The sequence below is a fragment of the Calliphora vicina genome, chromosome 3, assembly GCF_958450345.1.
Source record: "Calliphora vicina chromosome 3, idCalVici1.1, whole genome shotgun sequence".
Classification (NCBI taxonomy): Eukaryota; Metazoa; Arthropoda; class Insecta; order Diptera; family Calliphoridae; genus Calliphora; species Calliphora vicina.
This window is the reverse complement of record NC_088782.1, coordinates 18272486-18294210: the sequence shown is the minus strand read 5'-3', so window position 1 is coordinate 18294210 and position 21725 is coordinate 18272486. Positions and strand designations below refer to the sequence as shown.

Sequence of the window (21725 nt, the reverse complement as noted above, 5' to 3'; positions counted from 1 at the left end):
GAACAAACTCTAGAAATATTAAGAACATCTAGTTAAAGAAACTCCCTTAACAACTACAAAGGGGTGTTTTAAACGTTAATTCTAGGACAAATTTTGAAGAGATTCCTTAAAGTCTGTAATTATAAAAATTGTTGTTACAAACACAACTGATAGTATTAAATTTATAATCAGGGCATTCCAAGGATTGTGCTACTTAAAGGAATTCTGTTGCAATGTGAGTCCATAAATCACTGGAGAGTTGGTTAAAATAGTGGAATATATAGAGATAGAATTGGGGATTTTTTTTACGCAAGGTCTATGCGGAAACGGAAGGTATTAGAACTGTTGCTCTATTCTAATTTCAGTTGTTTTTCGGCCAGAATCAACTTTACGTTTGCCAAGTATAAAATTTCTGCGTCTGTTGAACTAGTGGAGTTTCTCAAGTACGAGCTCCCCTCGTTCATACGTAGGTCGTGTCTGGCATGCTTTGATACAGCCTGCAAGTACGAGCTGATATAGAAGATGGAGACTCTCCCAGAACGTCTGACATATTTGGGTAGCGGAGACTATTGGTGTATGGCTTAAAAATGCGGGATTTCCAATAGATGACGTGTCTTTTGAATGCAGTTTTTGAAGGGTATATATATGTCATTTATTCTCAATTAGTTATTGAACATAATAGTGTAAACAACAATGTTTTTTTGTTTCGAAAATGACTAATTTTGTACCAACAAAGCATCATATGCGGGAAGTTTCGCTTTACTTCTTCAATTTGAAAAAAAGCGCCGTCGAAGCACACCGATTGCACACCAAAGCTTATGTGTTCAACGGTTTCAACGTGCGAGAGATGGTTCGCTCAGAAGTGGTGATATTGACACGGAAGACAAAGATCGCCCAGGCCAGACAAAAAAGTTTCAAGACCAAGAATTGGAGGCATTACTCCATGAAGAATGTTGTCAAACTCCATTTCGATAACCCAAAGGGTAAGAGATTATTTGTGAAACCCGGCCAACAACATAATCGACACCAAAGCCAAGTATTTATTTGGTGGGACCAAAAGTGTCCTATCTATAATGAGCTGCTGAAATCTGGCCATACCAGTACCGACCGCAACTGATTCGTTTGAAGCTAAATTGACCGAAAAATGACCAGAATATGCGGCCAGACATGAAACCGTAATATTCCATCATGACAACGCTGGGCCACATGTTGCAACAGCTGTTAATAAATATTTATAAATAAATGGTTGGGAAGTTTTTCCTTACCCTCTTTATAGTCCAGATTGTGCCTCGTCCGACTACTATTTGTTTCGATCGATACAGAATGTTCCCTCTGGGATACGCTTCACTTTGGAACAGAGTATCCAAAATTGGCTTAATTCGTTCTTGGCCTCGAAAGATGAGCAGTTCTTTTGGCTCGGAATCCAAATGTTGCCAGAAACACTTTGAATAAATTTATATTGTACAAATGTTTCAAAAAAAATTAAAAAATGCGGGATTTTTATTGTCAAGAAATGAATTCAATATATCTGAAATTCTAACAAATTAATTCTTTAAGTGAATGTTTAAAAGCTAAAATTTAATTTGATTTGGAACATTGAATTAAGAATTAATCTTTAGTTCCAACCCCCGTTTTGTAGACTGCTGTCCTGAATTGAAAAAGTATAGTGATTAATGGGGAGTATTTTGAATTCAATATAACTGAAATTCTAACAATTGAATTATTTAAGGGAATGGTTAAAATATAAAATTCAATTTGATTTGGAACATTGAATTAAGAATTAATACTTTCGAATCTTTAGTTCCAACCCCCGTTTTGTAGACTGCTGTCTAGAATTTAAAAAGTCTAGTGATCTTAATGGGGAGTATTTTAAAAATCAATAATGTCAGTCTTTAACAAAAATTTGTCTGTCAGATTCCATTAATTTTGTATATGAATTTAATGAACCTAAAGTAATACACTAAAAGGTCACTATATGATCTTTTTCCAAAAAATAATTTAGTTAATTCGTGTATTTCGAAAATTTAAACCATTTTAATTTACAGTATTGAAAAAATTTTTAGAAATAAAGCCAGTTAAAATCATACGAGTATGTAGGACGCACATACACGCACACAAAACAATAAAATACCATAAAAAAACATGTTAAAATGATAACAGACCCAATTAAGTCAAATTGAAACTAATGAAATAATTAATGTTTTGCACAGTCAACCAACTAACCAACCAACATGACTGACATACTCTTGTGTCACACTGTGAAGTATTCTTGAAGGGTGGGTGAAGAATGAGCTGGCTGGCGAATGAGTGAGTGAATGAGAGTGTAGTAAGTGGTTATAATGATATAAATACTTACTTGGTGTAGATACTCGTACTATATAGAATACAACAAGTATGTTTGATGATCTGATATAAAACATTTATTTATATTGTCTTGCTGCTGCTGTTGCTACTTACGACAGACAACAAACAGCAAACACAAAAAAAGACCTCACATATTCATACAATGAATGTTGTGATGTGGTGGAGTAAATTGAACATATTTCTTAATTAAAAATGATACAATAATAAAATGTAGCACAATTATATTTGTGGCACAGTGGCAACGATTGTGGAATAAATTATGCTTAACCAAACAATTGCCAAACTACAGATCCGGTCGGTGTTATGATTTGGAATAACAATAGAGTTAAAGCTAAACTGACATCGCGAATCAATCACCCTTATCGCGAATCAATATTTCACATGAAATATGTTCCCATTTCCCATTTTTCGTTCATAAACTTCTTTCGTTGATCACTTAAAAAATTCCCCATGTTGTGAAATTTTTAGATGGAATTTTGTAAACAATAATGAAATGTTTCTAACAAAATCAACTATTGTGAATGAAAAGTTCAGGGGAATATCACGATAGCAATTTTCCCTTCGAGGGAAATGGATATTTCATGGGAACATAAATTTCACATGTTTTTCACGATAGGGGTGAATAATGATAGGCCAAAGTTGACACAAAGACTTGTGCTTAACAGTTCATTTCAATGACCGCTTGCTTTAGTTCAAAAATGAACTAGGTAGCTCTCCTAGTTCAATCGCTCTTTTTGACTTTTGAACTACCGATTTATAAAAGAACAAGAAACGAGTGATACATGTCTTATAATAAAATATTAAAATTGTCTCTGTGTTCTAAACTAAAACAACAAATATGATACTAGATTAGAAATTCTCCTTTTATTATACCCTACACCACCATAGCGGGGAGGGTATTATGCGTTTGTGCAGATGTTTGTAACGCCCAAAAATATTAGTCTAACACCCACCTTAAAGTATACCGATCGACTTAGAATCACTTTCTGTCCGTCCGTCCGTCTGGTTGGCTGGCTCACAATTTTGAAGATATTTTGATCAAATTTGGTAAATATTATTTTTTCGGCCCAAGGACCAAGCCTATTGAAACTGGCTGAAATCGGTCCATTATTTCACCTAGCCTCCATACAAATGTCCTTCCGAAATTGGACTTTATCGGTCATAAATGTTTAATTTATAAATGTATCTCCAAAACTTGCGCTCCAAATTAGTTTTATATATACAAAATTCATGTCACCAAATTTTGTTACGATCGGTCCATAATTAGTCATAGCTCCCATATAGACCCGCTTCCGAAAATCACTTTAACGTGCATAAATCGCTTAAAAATGTTGGTATACTCACAAAATTCAACATGGTTAACTTTCATAGACATTTCATAGACATAAATCACACGACCTAATTTCATGGTGATCGGTTCATAATTGGTCATAGCCACCATATAAGGCCCACTTCTGAAAATCACTCAAAAATATAAATTATTGAATTTTTAAAAGATAAATGTTTTTGATCTTTTATTTAGTGTAGGGTATTATATGGTCGGGCTTGACCGACCATACTTTCTTACTTGTTTTTAATTTGCAGTCAGTTGTATAATTCTGAGAACGGATTCTATCCATTATGACCCTTATTTTTGCACATTATGTCAGAATTCGTATAATAAGAAGCAGAAAAACCAACGAAAACACGCATTTAATTAAGAGCGTACATATTGTTACGAATATTCGAATTCGAATATTCAGTTAAAGAACACCACAGATGGCGTATGTATTAGAAAGCTCTAGACTGTTAAAGAGCAATCTAGAGTGCAGATGGCAGTGTTATAAATAGTGGCAGAGATTGCAGTCGTGAGTGAGTTTATCAGAGACGTTTTTCGAATAATCATCAACTGAGTGCTTTAAAGTGTGCTGTATTTTCAAGTGAATTCGTGTAAAGTGTGTCTGTATTTCTGCGAATTTGTAACCGTGTATAAAAACCATTGAGTGACTATTTAATTCTGTTGTTGTACATTTTTAAATAAATAAAGAGTTGTTACAATTTTCAAACTACTAAACGGCTTTTATTTGCAATCAAAATTGTTCGGTTTATTTAACGGAAATAAACCAACGTTTTGAAAAGGTTAAAACGTAACAATATGAACCATATTAGTTCATAGTTCAACTAAATGAGCAAACGATTTGAACTAGTTCAGTTAGTTCAAATAATGGAATCGTTCAATTGAACTAGTTCGTTAATGAACTACCCAAATCTATTGATCAACAATAGAGAACAATACTTTGTTTTTTAATTTAACTCTACTGAAGCAATATTTTGACTTTATCTTATTACAAGTTTTGTAACAATTTAGTGTCAAGATTTTCTATATTTATCACCATAAAACCCACTGTGCTTGATATGTATGTAGCACATAAGTATAAGTTCATACAACATGTTTCCAAAGGAAATTAAAACACAAAACATTAATGTATTGTACTCGAAAAACTCACTCAACTACTTAGGATTATTACTATAATACTATACTACCATAGATTATACATAAGTAAGTATAAAGGTAGTGTTAAAACCATTATTATTCTTATACTACGAGTATAATATTCTACAGGTAAAACCGAAAAGAACTCAAGAAAGAAATTAACAACAATGAAGGTACACAAAAAAAAAACATTATTATGTATTTGTTTGGTTTGTATTTATGTACTTTAGATTAAAATTAATATTCCCAACATGTCACCTGGGTTGATTTTGATATACTCATTCAGAAAGTATACATCGAACATTAAACTTGTGAGTTTCTGTGTCTTTTATTTGTACGCTACCATTTCATGTATAGAATTTTATGCGGCTAATGTCTTTGTCGTATTAGAAATTTAGTTATAAATTTTACACTATTCCTTTTTATGTGAAAGAACGGAAGAATCGAATTTTTTATGTACGAGGTAGAATAATTTCTATGAATTATTTTATAAAAGTGTAAGGAAATGTTTGGGTAATTAATTTAAATTTCTATAAATTTGTTTATATCCGAATGTCTGGTCATATACGAGGGTGGGTCAATAAGTCAGCTACTTTTTGAATTTCCCGGCTCCTGTCAACAGATATCTGTCAGTTGACTCCCGTCAAAATTTGAACAAGCTACGTTATTTAGTTTGTGTTTGACAGCCATTGATAGCATACTACCTCGTGTCGAGGAGAAATTGGAAAAAATGAATTTCGTCTGCCTCATTAAGCATTATATTTTGCCTTAAATAAAGGTTAAGCTTGAAAAATATTATGTGAACTCTGCACCATCAATTTCAATGGTAAAAAAGTGGTTTACGGAATTTCGATGTGGACGTACAAGTACGTACGATGCCGAACGTTCTGGACTCCAGTTTAGGTTTCTACTCCCGAAACAATTGATATGGTGTTGACCGGAAAAAAGTCTACATACAGCTACAAAAAAATAAATATTATTTCAAAATTTAATATAAAAATAAAAAAGAAAATAAACTCTTAAGGCCGTATTCATAAACGAATTTTAAATTTAAACAATTGAGAGATTCAAACGGTCTCCTATTAGGTCGTATTGTCATAATGTCCTATAATATTTTTTAGTTTAAACAAATTTTTGTTGGGTTTTAAACAAAAAAATTATAAACTAATAAGACTTTTTGAACTATGTTTATTGGTTTGTCAAGAATTTGTCTAATAGGAGACCGTTTGAATCCCCCAAATGTTTTAAAATCAAATTTTGTATGGAAATTTTGCATTAAAACATTGTTTAAATTTAAAATTTTTTTATGAATACGGGGGTTAATATAAGGTTGGTCCACCTTGGCCGTCAATAACTTCTTGAAGACGACGGGACATTAACTGCACCAAATTCTCTGTAATAGAGGGTGTTATTTTGGCCCATGCTAGAATAAGAGCGGTTTTTAATGTTTCTCGGCTACTAATTTCGCACAAATTTTTCCAAAATGTCCCATATATGCTCTATTGGGTTTAAGTTAGGTGACTGGTTTCTGACTGATTTCCCAGGCCCAACCTATCAACAGATGCCTTACGATTTTGTTCCAATATGTTTTTATATTGATAGTGGTCCATGTTACCCTCGACAAAAACCAAACAACCCACTCCAGATGACGCAAAGTTTACGCTTCTTCGCTGAAATGAGTGGCTTTTTGCGTACTGTTCTGCTATTAAATCCATTGTCATGCAAAACGTTTATTATTGTACGTGGAGTAACAATTTTATTGGAAAATTTTTCGATATGTTTCGCCACTTTTGGGGCACTTATTTTCGCATCCTGGTTCACTAATTTCAAAATACTGGCAACATCACGTCTCGAAAGCTTCTTACGTCTGCTTGATCGTGTCTTATTTTCGGTGCTATTGGTGTTATTATAATTTTTTATGATCGACTGTACAGCAGCCCGACTTAATTTTGTTATCACAGCAATTTCTCCATAAGATTTATTTTTCTTTCGGAGATTTACTAACATATTTCGAACTGAAATGTGAATCTTTTTTCGATTTGTCATTTTCAAGGATAAAAATTCTATAATTATCACTTTGTCCACTTAAACAATTTTATCTTTTATTTCCTTGTTTCCTTTGTTTTCAATATTATATTTGATGTTAGAAGATACCACATCGTATGTAGATTTCTTTCCCGCTAATTATTATGTTTTTCCCCAATATTTCTTTCAAACAGTCTTAATTATAAATACCTTAAACATTGCTATAACATGTTATTCAATTAACTAATTCTCTAAAACTTCAAAATTGTACGGTGTATGTAGACTTTTTTCCTTGACTGTACATAGAGCGGAAATTCTTCTGTCAAAGACCTAACTCAGTTGTCAAAAACCTAAGTGGTGAGAATGTAATAGTAAAAAAAACTATGTGAAAAAAACCACACTCGTATGTGTGATTATTTTAGTAAAATTTGGGTTTCAGTTTTTTTCTAGTTTCCGATCTTGTTGCTTCTCTATTTATCAAACATTTATGACCGATAAAGTGGTATTTCGGGAGTACATTTGTATGGGGGCTAGGTGAAATAATGACCAATTTGCGTTAGAAAGTTATTCTGAGTCGATCGGTATACTTTAAGGTGGTGTTAGACTAAGATTTTTGGGCGTTACAAACATCAACACAAACGCTGAATGAAGAATAAATAAATTTTATTATGAATTAATTCAATAATGAATGAATAATATTTAAATAAAAGCTTTTGAATGAAGCTATATAATTTATTTAGTTGGAAAGTCTGATATTTTTTAATTCTCAATTAATGTTTTAGTGAATTAGCCAGAAATTAATTAATTATTGTAATTTAAAGCTCTGGTATACAGTTAGTCGTCACCAGTAAGTCCTTACAATCAATTAGTTATTATAAACGTTACATGTAACTACTTTATAGGCTCTCAAATGAATATTGTAGAAATTACAAATTTAATGACAAACTGTTGAAACACTCATAATGAAGAGTATTCATAAAGACAATGTCATAATTTACACTTGACATATTACCCAACACACATAAATCATATTTTTTTTTTTTTTGTAAAAACGTATGTATAAATTTCAATTTATTTATTTATTCTTTCTTTATTGCAATAAACATATTTCCGCTTTTATATATGTATCTAACATACACATATTTCCGTTAAAAAAAAATACAATCAAACATACTAACGAATCAACTTTCAACATGGACATCTTCCGCATCAACAATTTATACCACACATTCGAATACTTAGATTGGATACTCGCTCGCACTCGATAACAACAGCAACAAATTAAAAATGTACGTGCTTATGTTGTAAACATTTTATTTCACTTTTAAATTTGTTGTAAACATAAATAAATAATTACACTGAAATATTGGAAATGAAAAAGTAACAAAATTGCAGCATTAAAGTCTGTCTGTACATGCAACGAGTACTTGGACCTCAGAGCCCATAAATACAAACATAAATAATTAAATTCTACTTTAACAGTGTTTTTAAGTACGTTTGACGCCTCTGTTGTCTACAGGTTACATATTTATTTAGGGTGCCTCATATTTGTTCAACAATAATATAGAATTTATATTTAAGTACTTTGTCAAGTACTTTTGGGAACATTACTTATTTTACATTCAATTCCAAATCTGCACCTGACTACTTAATGTTATATATTTTTGGGCCGATTTTAATGAAACTTGAGAAAAATATAACATATAGTCCAGAATTTACAATAACAGCATAAAAATGGAAAAAATTATGAGCAATTGGGGTCAAAATTACCCTCAATTTGACTGTGATTTTAAAAGTGGAGGGTCATTTGGTCCCCAAGTACTATTAAGGGTTAATTTCCATTTTTATGCTTTTATTGTAAATTCTGGACTTTATGTTATATTTTCCTCAAGTTTCATTTACATCTGCCCAAAAATATATAACATTTTGCTATCTTTCCATTAAAAATTCCAAATATTGAAAAATTTTACCTTTGACCTTCACGGTTTAATGGTTAGCGTTTACCGATTTTAGTAAAATTTTCATACAGCCCAATTATGAATAAAAAATTCCCTGGGAGTTTATTCCCCGGGAGTTTTTTCCCATTGAATTTGAATAGGAAAAATGAGAAAAGGGAAAAAACTCATAATTGCAATTAGACCAATTATTTAAAATTAGCCCAATTATTTAAAATTATCTGGTCTATAATATTGTTACGAAATTGTACTTGAATTCAAATATAACGATTTTAACGGCTGATTTAAAGTTGCATAATGCTTTCAAATAGCAGTGTCCAAACTTTAACATACCTGTGGGCATTATTAACATTGAATAAAAGCTTTCAGTTGACCATTGATCGTAAATATGGCAACGCTGTTTGCTGCGACCGTATATTCGAATTCGAATATTCAGTTAAAGAACATTGTAGAAAGTACACCACAGATGGCGTATGTATTAGAAAGCTCTAGACAGTTAAAGAGCAATCTAGAGTGCAGATGGCAGTGTTATAAATAGTGGCAGAGGTTGCAGTCGTTATTGAGTTTATCAGAGCCGCTTTTCGAATAAACATCAACTGAGTGCCTTAAAGTGTGCTGTATTTTTCAAGTCAATTCGTGTACATTATAAAGTGTGTCTGTATTTCTGCGAATTTATAAACGTGTATAAAAAACATTGAGTGACTATTTAATTCTGTAGTACATTTTAAATAAATAAAGAGTTGTTACAATTTTCAAACTACTAAACGGCTTTTATTTGCAATCAAAAGTATCCGGATTATTTAAGGGAAATAAACAAACGTTTTGAAAAGGTTAAAACGTAACAATATATTTTTGGGCAGATTTTAATGAAACTTGAGATAATGGAAATTAAACTTGGGGTCAAAATGACCCTCAATTTGATCAATTTGACTGGGTTTTTCTTGATTTTAAAAGTTGAGGGTCATTTGGATCCCAAGTACTATTAAGGCTTAATTTCCATTTTTATGCTTTTATTGTAAATTCTGGACTTTATGTTATATTTTTCTCAAGTTTCATTTACATCTGCCCAAAATATATATAACATTTCGCTATCTTTCCATTAGAAATTCAAAATATTGAAAAATTTGACCTCTGACCTCACGGTTTAATGGTTAACGTTTATCGATTTTAGCAAAATTTCATAGTGTATTTAAAATTATCTGGTCTATAATATTCAAAATAGGTTTTAAATTGGTCTCATTCGCCAAAATATTGGAAAAAATAAATTTTTCCCGAAAATCGAAAATTTTAGATCGTAGATATTGACATAATTTTTTAATATTTTTATTGCCTATTATAATTTAAATAAATTGCAAATGTGATGATCAAAAACTTTTGAAATTTGTTTAACAAAATTTTTAAAAATTTGAAAATGGAGATTTGAAATTAAATTTTGTTGGTCATACCTGCGAATAGGTTAACGGTTTCCTAAGAATACAAAAACTCACATACAAGTAAATACGGATATATTTTAAGAAAAAATTACTTTTTATTTTAATAATTCTCAAAATATGTATATATGTTCAATTGCAAAAGTTATTATTTACAGTGAGCCCCAAAAATGAGTAAACACCAAAAATTATTTGATTTTTTTTAAGATAATGAAAATCCTAAAATCTATTCATCGATTCAAATTTAAAAGTTTCGGTATGTTGGAGATTGAGTTGAATAATAGATTCGGTTCTCAAAAAAAAAAGATTTAAGTCGGAATAAAATGATTTTATGATTTTAAAAAAATCCAAAAAAATCAAAAATTTTTACAAAAACTGAAAAATTTTGTCGGTTTTTATCCCGGGAATTCCCAATTTTTCACTACCCGATTCCCGGAATTTTTAGTCGGGAATCCCGGGAATTAAAAACTGACGAAAATACATAGAAAACAAGTTAGAACTCTATTTTTTCCACCAAAAATCAGTGAAAAGTTTTTTACAGTTTTTTGCTGATATCTCGGCAATAATAGACCGCTTATTTATTTTGGGTTTTTCGTATGAAAATTTAAAAAGTGAATTCATTATTTATAGAATTTATTTCATATTGAATCATTCTAATTTCTTTAAATTTCTTCTTCAAATCCATAACAAAATAGCTTCAAAAATTTATTATTCTTCAATTCAGATTTATTACAAAAAGGCTTAAGACAATTTTTTCAATTAATTATGTAAATGATTTGATTTAACAAAAATTTAATCATTAAAAGTTTGAATAAATTCTGTTATTAATTAACTTTAAAATTAATTCAGTTTAAACAAAGGCTTTGGAATGAATCTTAAAAATTAAATATTAGGAATGGATTTATGGAATGAAAGGCTGATATTCTTTAATTAAGGTTTTAGTGAATTAAGCACAAATTTTATTAATTAATTCGAAGCTCTGATATTTGGCTATAATATTACTGGTACCCGGGAATGTAGAAAAAAATTTCCCGATTCCCGGGAATCAAAAAAGGTCGAGAAATTACAAAAACCTATTTGTGAGTCATTTTGAACCATAGGAGATGTAGAGTTAATCTCCAAAATATTTTTTTTACTGTAATTTTCATTAATATAAATAAATCTACATATTTCTGCAACATAATGCAGAAAGTTAAGGAGTTTCACAATTTTATTTATATAAATAGTAAAATTTTGGATATATCTGGCCTTTGAAATCGTACTGATTGTCACTCTAATATACATATTTGGGATACCGATGTTGATATAGTAATGTCCGTGTGATTTTCAATAAACATCAAGCAACTTAACGAAGCCCTCAGATATCTTAAGAACCACACGCCTGGATCAATATATCAATTATACCTTCGAGAACTTTGGTATTAAAAATCACTAAAATCAGTATTTTGTTTTAACATAACTCGAATACTAAGTTAAATTAACTTACTTTAATTATTCCAAACCATAAAAAATACACGATTAATTTAACATTTGTATGGTTATTACTTCGCTTTTATTTTTATTTATTTATTTATTAATTTCAATATTTTTTTTGTTAATTTTAATTTATTTTTATATGTTATTATGTATTTTTCTTTAATTAATTTAATTTAGCATTTATATTATATATATATTTTTTTTATAAATCTTAAAGTTTTAAATATGTATGTAGTATGTAGATAGGTATATTTATAATACACGTGTATTGTATTTTTAAAGAAATATGTATATTTAAATTTTGTTTTATTTCTATAAGTTTCTTTGGTAATTCATTTAATTGCATCATGGAAAAATTAACTTAAAATAATTAATTAAATTAAACCACAAGACAGGCGTTTAAATAATTTGTAATGATATGATTATTATATTAATTATATTAATCAATTTATTTATGCTATATTATGAGTATCTATGTATGTATGTCTTTTTTATATTTAATAATATTTAAGTTTTCAAATTTGCAGGTTGAAGGCTGAACAAATTTTAAATACCGGATTGTGTTCTCTATAAATTCCGTAAAAAAAACTTGCAAATCTGAATTTTCAAAATCAAATTAAATTTTATCTCTTAACCATTCCGTTAATGAATTCATTACGAATTAATTCATTGGCTTAATTCTTTAGTACTTCAAACGTATTGAATTCTTGATTTCATTCTTTGAGAATTAATTCTTTATAGAATTAATTCCTTATTGAATTCTCAATTCAAATCTATTACAAATAGAGTTAAGACAATTTTTTTCAATTCAAATTTCGATTATATTTGAATTAAAAAAAATTTAACAATTCAAAGTGTGAATGAATTTTATTATGAATAAATTCAACAATGAATGGATTCTATTTAAATAAAAGTTTTTGGAATGAATTATTGATATTTTTAATTCTGAATTATGATTTAATTCCGAATTAAAAATTACGCTAAAATTTAATTAATTAATTCGAAACTCTGGTATGAGAAAAGTTTATATTTTATTTTAGGTTTGTGTTAAATGATTTCATTTAAGCTATATTAATTATATTTAGGTTTTAAATTTTTTTATTTGTTTTTCATTTCCCCCCATTATTTTCTAAATTACACAGCCGCTGACTTGAATACGTCATCAGCAGAAATATGTTATGTTAAATATAATTTTATTTGATTAAGAAATTGTCGGACAGTTATGGCTTCAATAGAATTTACAATTATTTAAGAATATGTGCTCAAGTTAAAACAAGTAAGAGAGCTATATTCGGCTGTGCCGAATCTTATATACCCTTCACCAAATTATACTTTAAAATATTTTTAGGTAAACATAATTAATTTATTTTTTTTTCAAAATTTTTTTTAAAAAAGTTTTTCCCAAATTTTTTTTCAAATTTCTTTTAAATTTTTAAAACAATTTTTTTTGAAAAAAGAATTTATGACAAAATTCGGGTTAAAAAATATTGTTCTCTATTTTGACCCATTGTAGGTCCAACTTACTATAACCTTATATACATCGATGCAATGGACTTTGAAATATCTATCATTAGATATCCATATTGTCTATATTAATGACTTAGTAATCCAGATATAGGGCTAAAATCGAGGTTGTCCCGGTTTTTTCCTTATTTGTGGGCCGATTTTGTAGATTTTAAATAGCAACCGAGCCGGAAGAATTCCCGATATATTGATGTATGAATCATGTATGAAAGTTATTTGGGAGCTACGGAAAGTTGATTTCAACATACAGACAAACTGGCTATATCGACTTCGATATCTATAACGATCCAGAATATATATACATACTTTGTGGGGTCGCAAATGAAAAATGTAGAAATTACAAACGGAATGACAATCTTATATATACCCTTGCCACTTATGGTGAAGGGTATAAAAAACTCAAAATTGCGACTTCAATTTCTGGCTCATATAAATACTACACTCAGGATTTTATATAATTCAAAGAAATCGTATCATTTTTAAATGGATTTTATTCAGGTATGTGAAGAAAATCGAACGATTGCAAGAGTAATTCTAGAACCAATGACTTATAGTCAGTCGCAAAGTAAATCTGGGTTGATTAACAACTCACTCGTCTTTGTAATTATTTTTAAACCCTTCACCTTCGTGAGAAGTGTATATATAAGTTTGTCATTCCGTTTGTAATTTCTACATTTTTCATTTCCGACCCTATAAAGTACATATATATATTCTGGATCCTTATAGATAGCGGAGTCGGCCATGTCCGTCTGTCTGTCTGTTGAAATCAATTTTCTGAGGACCCCAGATATCTTCGGCATCCAAATCTTCAATAATTCTGTCAGACATGCTTTCGAGAAGTTTGCTATTTAAAATCAGCAAAATCGGTTCACAAATGGCTGAGATATGAGGAAAAAACTAGGACAACTCGATTTTTGACCTATATCTGGATTACTAAGTCATTAATATAGACAATATGGATATCTAATGATAGATATTTCAATGACCTTTGCAATGACGTATATAAAACCATAGTAAGTTGGTTCTACAATGGGTCAAAATCGGAAAAATATTTTTTAACCCGATTTTTTTTTCATCATAAGTTTTTTTTTCGCTAAATATTAAAAAAATTAAAAAACCAAAAAAAATTAAAATTTAAAAACACAATTCGAAAAAAAATTTTCCAAAAAATAAAAAAAAATTGCAAATAAAATAAATTTTGTTTACCTGAAAATATTTAAAATTTTAATTTTGAAATATAATTTGGTGAAGGGTATATAAGATACGGCACAGCCGAATATAGCTCTCTTACTTGTTTTAAGTGCAATCTGGCCCGTTTTCGTTTTTTTTTTGCCTTCGACAATTTTGCGTTTCACTGGCACTGGCGGATACTATACAAAACTCAACATCGATACTGGTAGAATACTATTTAAAAATGAAATTGTAAACTGGTGGAGTACCATTATCACTCTTGATTTTAAAAATAAGTTTTAAGCGTTCCAGCTTCCTATATGAATTTAGGTCGACTAGGGACTAACATGAATCGACGTGGGACAACCTGGCAATTTGAAAGTCTTGTTACTCCGCCATAAAACTTAAAATTCCAAAAAAATGACTTACAGCCATACCTAAACAAGAGCGTTGAGCGTTATTTATTTGTCAACAATTGTCATACCCATGCAATTTGTATGAAGCATACCGAAATAACGCGGCGGCAACGCTGAACTAATGGAAAAACAAATTTTGACAGTGCGTTAATTTTTGGGAGTAATTTAACCTAAATATTTTAAGTCTGATTAAAAATAAACAAAGCTTTATAATTTGTTTGCATGTAAATAAAGTTTACAACAATATAAAAGTGTACAGTTTTTCTTTAATGACCTAATTACAAGCGTTTTTAGATGTAAGTCAAAAATGTAAGTGCTTGAAGACATTTGTTTTTGGCAAAATAAGTGGTAAGTACTTTAACAATTTCTTAAAAATTAAGCTGATTCTTATACATATAGTATATATATTGTTTTATTTTATATTACAAACTATTGGTATTTTGGGCAGATAATTTTGCGATTAGCTAAAAAGTGCATTAGAAATATATTCTATTCTAAAATATATTGAGAATTCATCTACTAAACAGATTAGGTTAAAATTTTTAGGCAATCATTGAATTTTTGTTTTATTTTAGTAAAATTTATTTAAAATTTAAAAACTGTTTAGTTTAGTTATAATTATTAGGTTGAGGCCGGGTAAATTATTAAATGTTAAACATACAGTCCAATTATGAATAAAAATTCCCCAGGAGTTTTCTCCCTTTTCCCATTTTTCCTATTCAAATTCAATGTGAAAAAACTTCATAATTGTGCTGATAGTTTAGGCTTAATCAAAGATAAAATTTATTTAATTTGTATGAAACAAATAAATTTAAACATTGAATAAGCCTTAACTATGTGGAAAATTTTGATAAGATACCCGGCCTTAATGATTTTTTCTAATCAATGTAATATACAAGTATAATTTTATAAACAATCAAAAGAAATGTTAATATATTTCTATAATTTTTATTATTGCCCAATTCACAATTGGTGTCGTAGCGTTGTATCGTTGTATGTCGTATTTTTTTATTAATGTTTTGTTTTTGTTTCGAAAAATTAGTTTGAAAAATATTTATGACATACAATGCTACAACACTACGACATCAATTGTGAATTGGGCAAATATGTTTACAATTTTTGATTTTAATATGTAGTAAGAAATATTATGAATTATTACATATTTTCATTAATCAAAAAACGTATAAAAAACTTAAGATGAGGCCCTTATTTGGTTAACAATTTATAAATGTTTTTGATTACCCAACAGAGCTAATGCTCTCATCAAAAAAAAACAACAAATTTTTAAAATATCTGTGTAGAAAATATTCAAGTTTTAAACCATTTTCTCACTATGTTTTTCAAATGTTTCGTTTTATGAAATTAGGCCCTTAATTAACTTAACAATAATTTACTTTTTGAGCAGAATTCTGAGACAGACTTTAAAATTTTTATAAGCTAGGAAAAATGTTCATTTGAAGATGTTAATTAGAATTCTGCAGAGAAATCTTCTTAATGTGTTATCTTCTAATAATATTATTGTAAATTTACACCAATTCTTGTGTAAAACTGTATTTAAATAAACCTGTATGTTACAGTGCCCTGTAACCCAACACAATCGTTTTGTGTATAGTTCCTATAACGTTTCTAGAGCGCTCTTACAGTTCAACACTCGAGTGTACCATAAGACATTTCAAAGCCCTAAGTCCTGTCTGACTATCTACATAAATTGTCACAACAGGCCCCTCTGTGATGTGTGCTCTTATCAAGTCCGTGCACCCACATCAAACAGCTGTCTAAGCCCAACCCACTCGTTCCTATTTGAAAACACAATTGGTGGTGAAATACCGAAACTTAGGTGCAGGGTATAGATATACAGCTGAAGATTTGTTCATCAAATTTTAATTTACAGTAGTGACTTGTTTGTTTTTACGACTATTTGCCTGTTTCTGCACATATTATGAATTCCATTTGTACAGAAACCAAGCAAGTGTTTATGATTGAAAATATTATTTTAGACATAAATAAAACTCCTTTTTAAAACTTAATTTCAAAAGAACTAAAAATTATAAACCTATCTATGGCCGTTTTTTGACCTCGAACTAAAATCAAAGCCAACGAAAGTTTGTCACTCGTTCCCGAGACAATTTGATCTCTGGAATGACTATGGAATGACCAGAGTCTCACTCGGTTAAAGATTGTAAAAACAGCGACAGCTGCATCAATCGTTCGATTGAAATTTAATTACTCTATATCGATAACTTGCATTCTGCAGATTTAAAAACGGACACCGAGTTATCATACGCATAGAAATGCAGTTAATGAAGACCAAATTATATTTTTTCGCATTCGCTCGATATCGAGAAACAGGCTGATAATTTTAATTTAATTTTATTCTATGCTGAAACTACATGTCTTCTAGTCGCCCCTATTTATTTTATTATAAAAAAAGAATTATTTTTTTAAGGTTTTAGGTAGTTTTTCTTTATAATTGCATTTAAGTATTTTTATTTTGTTGTTAAGAAGTACATATTAAGAAATATTTTCATATAACCTAACAAGGTTATATACATAGTTTAATATTATTTAATGTTGCATCTCAATTATTCTTAAAAATATAAACAAATTAAAAAATAAATTTGCAAGTATGTAAGTATTTGTATACAATAATAATTTGGAATAAACATATCACATTATTAAAATAATAAAACAGTTTTTTTTTATAAAATAAACTATAGCAATTTAATATTCTATTAAAAAAAAAACAATAAACAAATCATAAGATAAGCTTGTAATTGTTATAACTTAAAGGTTTTATTTTAATAAAAACCTTTTAAATGGAAGTTAAGGAAACATAGTTTTATGAAATACTTTACAAAACAAATTATATTGACAACAAATACAGTTCTTTTTTTATATATACTATATAGAAAATAGTAGTATAGAGTTTAGTTATTTTAAAGCTAATTTGATATTGCACTTAATGTTGAACTTAATGAAGCATAATAATTAAGTAAATATCCTTATATACAATATAAGGAAAGGGTTTTTGTTAAAAAAAGGCGGAAAAATAGGTTAAATAAATATTAAAATAAGTGTCGAGATTTTTAACAATGAGATTTACAAAATTTTGTTTAATAATTAGCAAAGTTTGAAAAACTTAGTTCTTAATTCCATTTTCAAAATCAAAATAAATTTTATCTCTTAACCATTCTGTTAATGAATTCATTATGAATTAATTCATAGGCTTAATTCCTTTGTACTTTAAAAGTATTGTATACATTCCTTTGAGAATACATTCTTTATATAATTAATTCGTTATTGAATCATTCAAATTTTCTAGAATTTGTATTAAATGATTAATATGTTCTTCAATTCAAATCTATTACGAACATTATTTTCAATTCATTTTGTAAAAACCAAACTGAGTGAAGTAAAATTATATTGGGTTTTTACTAAAAATGATGGATTTTTTAAAATTTTTGGCTTTTATTTTAAAACATTTGTGCAATATAAATTTATTCAAAATACTGCTCATGTTTTGAGGCCAAGAACGAATCAAGCCAATTTCGGATACTCTGTTCTGAAGTGAAGTGTCTCCTAAAGAACTACTCATCTATTAAGGCCAAGAACAAATTAAGCCAATTTCGGATACTCTGCATCGATCGAAAGAAATAGTATTCGGACGGGCAAGGTCTGGACTATAAGGCGGGTGAGACAAAACTCCCAACCACTCCATTCTAACTAGTATTTAACAGTTATTGCAACATGTGACCGAGCGTTGTCATGATAGAATATTACTTTTTCATGTCTGGCCTCATATTCTGGGCGTTTTTCGACCAATGCTTGCTTCAAACGTATCAGTTGCGTTCGGTACAGGTTCCAGATTTTCAGATAGGACCCTTTTGCTCCCACCATACACAGAGCATTACCTTAGCGCCATAGATATTTGGCTTTGGTGTCGATTCGGCTGATTGGGCGGGATTCATGTAAGATCTATTTAGCTTCCTGTTATCGTAATGGATCAATTTTTCGTCGCAATTTATTTTATAGCGTTCAAGCCTCATTTCGGACATCCAAAATCGTCTTTCAAGGTCTCTCGGCTTAAATTCGTATGGTACAGAATTTCCCTGCTGCTCCCAAACGTATACAAATTTCTGCTGGAGTAGCTTCCAATGATTTTGCAAGCACTTGTTGAGTTTGACAACAATCTTCATGGAGTAATGCCTACAATTCTTGGTCTTTAAACTTTTTTGGCTGGCCTGGGCGATATTTGTCTTACGTGTCAAAATCACCACTTTTGAATCGAACAAACCACATCTCACACGTTAAAACCGAACACATTCACCATAAGCTTCGGTGTGCTTCAGCGGAACTATTTTCAAATTAAAGAAGTAAAGCCAAACTTCCCGCTTTGTTGATACAAAATTATACATTTTCGAAGAAAAAAAAACTTTGTTGTTTACACTTTAATGTTCAATTATTATTAAGTGAGAAAAATAACAGATATGTAGCCTTCAAAATGACATATAAATTATTAAAAACAAAAACCGCGTTCAAAACCCAATTAGATTTGAATTAACACAAATTTTATCATTCAAAGGTAGAATGAATTCTGTTATGAATGTTTTCTACTTAAATAAAAGCCTTTGAATTAAGCTAAATTGTTGGGAATGGATTTATGAAATGAAAGAGATGACATTTTTAATTTCGAATTAATAATTTAAAATTGTAAATAAAATTTTTAATAACAAAAAAACAAATTTTCTCTGTAAAAAAATAATATTGCACAGTAAAGGAGAGATAATAAATGATTCTTAATGCTCTAATAACTTTAAACAAATATAAGATAAAAAGAGATAAACCCAAAAAAGATAAGGTTAATATAATTTAGTTAAAATCTACATTCTTATTTGGTAAAATTCATATTTTATCTAATTTTTTATTATTTTTGCATTAGGGGGAGATTTTTGTTTTTCGTTGAATAATAATTATGAGATTTTTGTTATTTTCTTGGGTGTATATATATAATATTACTTTTACAACTACGAGTACTATGAATTTTACTAAAACTTACTTGCGTTGCTGACTTTGTGTATGCGATTGTTCCGTATTAGCGCTTTTAGTATGTGGATGATGATGGTCCTCGTCATCACTGGGTTCTTCTTTAAGAGGCAAAGAATCGATTTGTTTAGCTGTTGTGGTCTTTTTGTTACGCTGCCAGGTGAATACTCGGGCCATTTGTAAGAATTTTTTGCGTGATACCTTGCCCATATGTTTGAGACGTTCCTTAAAGTCGGCATCACCCTCGCCACTTTTACCCTTGCCCGTTTGCTCCTTCTCCAAAGCATTCATGAACTCCTGGTTCCAGCGCAATTGATTCATAAACTCTTCGTTCTGCAGCATCATGGCGAACTGTTCGTCGGGCAAATCAAAATCTCGATTCGGATCATAGGGCAAAGCAATGGTATTGCTGCCGGTATTAACAGGATTTAGACGTAGAAATCCCGCGGGTAAGGGTAGCAGCATGGGTGGATTCCAACGTTTGTTTGTGTTATGATGTAAGCGTGCATTTCGTTTGGGGGTGCTAGAGCTGGGTGTAGCTGTTTTATTTTGTAGTTGAGGTGGTCTGACTTTAGGAGAAGCTCCGGTACTGTGATTGGGAGAACTTGTGTTGAGATTTAGCAGCACCGAAGCCATGGGCACAGATTTTTCTCCACTTTTTGCTGCTGCTTTAACACCATCCAGTTCATCGGACACATCAATAAGCTGAGCAGTAGCAGGCTGTTGTTTGGCTTTTATTTCTGTTACCAAGTTGTCGCTCAAATTAATCAGACTCTTTTGGGGTGAGACATTGCCATCCAATTCATTGCGTAGTTTTTCATTCTTTCAATTTTGAAGAAAAAAAAAACAAAAAATAATAATAAAAATTTACCCTTAAACAAATATTAAACTCACCTGATTATCTGTGGACATTTGCAACAGTTGATCAATGGTGGCATCCACTGCCCCTTGATTGGCCCTTAAAACGGCCTCTATAACATCTCGATCCATATCGGGAAACATGGTTTTAAAATCCGACATGGCTTGGGAAAATTCCAATTGCATTGTCGAGGCCATGTCTTCCAAATTTATTATAGAAATTATAGGTATACAAAAAACCTTTTTTTTCTGTTCTATTACTTGAACTAATTTTTGCACCTTATGTCAACTGAATCTTTAGCTATCTTCTTAAAAATCAACTGACTGCTAATTAAGTAGATATTCGAGGATAGTAATTGTTTTTCGTTTCTCACATGAATAAGCAGAAAATAATTATGTTCTTTTTGTTTTGTATGGCCTTTAGAAGTGCGTTTTAAATAATCTACATTTTATGTAGATTTATTGCACTTTGTTTTTTTTTTTGTAAATTGTCTCTTAAAATGTTTTTACTGAAATTTTTCTTTTCGTATTGGTTCTTTCTATTTTTTTTTGTATGTCTTCTTGTATTTATTATATATTTTTTATTTTGTTGTTGTTGTAGAAAACTCAAAGATGTCAGATACAATTGTGACAATTTTATACAAGTGTCAAGTGCAATACAATTGGTTTGTTTAGAAGACGAGACATAAACAAATGCCAAAGATTAGTTTAGATTGAAACCGTAAATGTTTGTTAGCAACCCTGTTATTGTAGACAAGTTATACAAATGAGTGGTGGCGTTGCTAAGTGTTCTCAATTAGTTTGGACCAAAACCATATCGATATATATTTAAAAAGTTACATTATACACCCTGTGTTTGATATTAATTTGTTATTTATTATGGCTAAAATGGGGGTCTTCAACCAATCAGTCCCATAAGAAATACACAGGCGTGATCGTGTGAGACATTAGAATTCCGTCGTGAGCAAATAGGTCTAATTATTTCTTTTATTACAGGACACATGTTAGAAGA

General features: G+C 29.9%; 1 protein-coding gene across 1 annotated transcript; it reads right to left on the bottom strand.

The window, feature by feature from the left end:
• Window positions 1–19610: 19610 nt before the first annotated feature.
• Window positions 19611–21279, bottom strand: LOC135955041 (CUE domain-containing protein 1). Its single transcript, XM_065505322.1, has 2 exons — window positions 20750–21279; window positions 19611–20677 (listed from the first exon to the last, which is right to left on the bottom strand). The coding sequence occupies exons 1-2, from the start codon at window positions 20909–20911 to the stop codon at window positions 19865–19867; spliced, it is 975 nt and encodes a 324-aa protein (XP_065361394.1). The 5' UTR covers window positions 20912–21279; the 3' UTR covers window positions 19611–19864.
• Window positions 21280–21725: the final 446 nt, after the last annotated feature.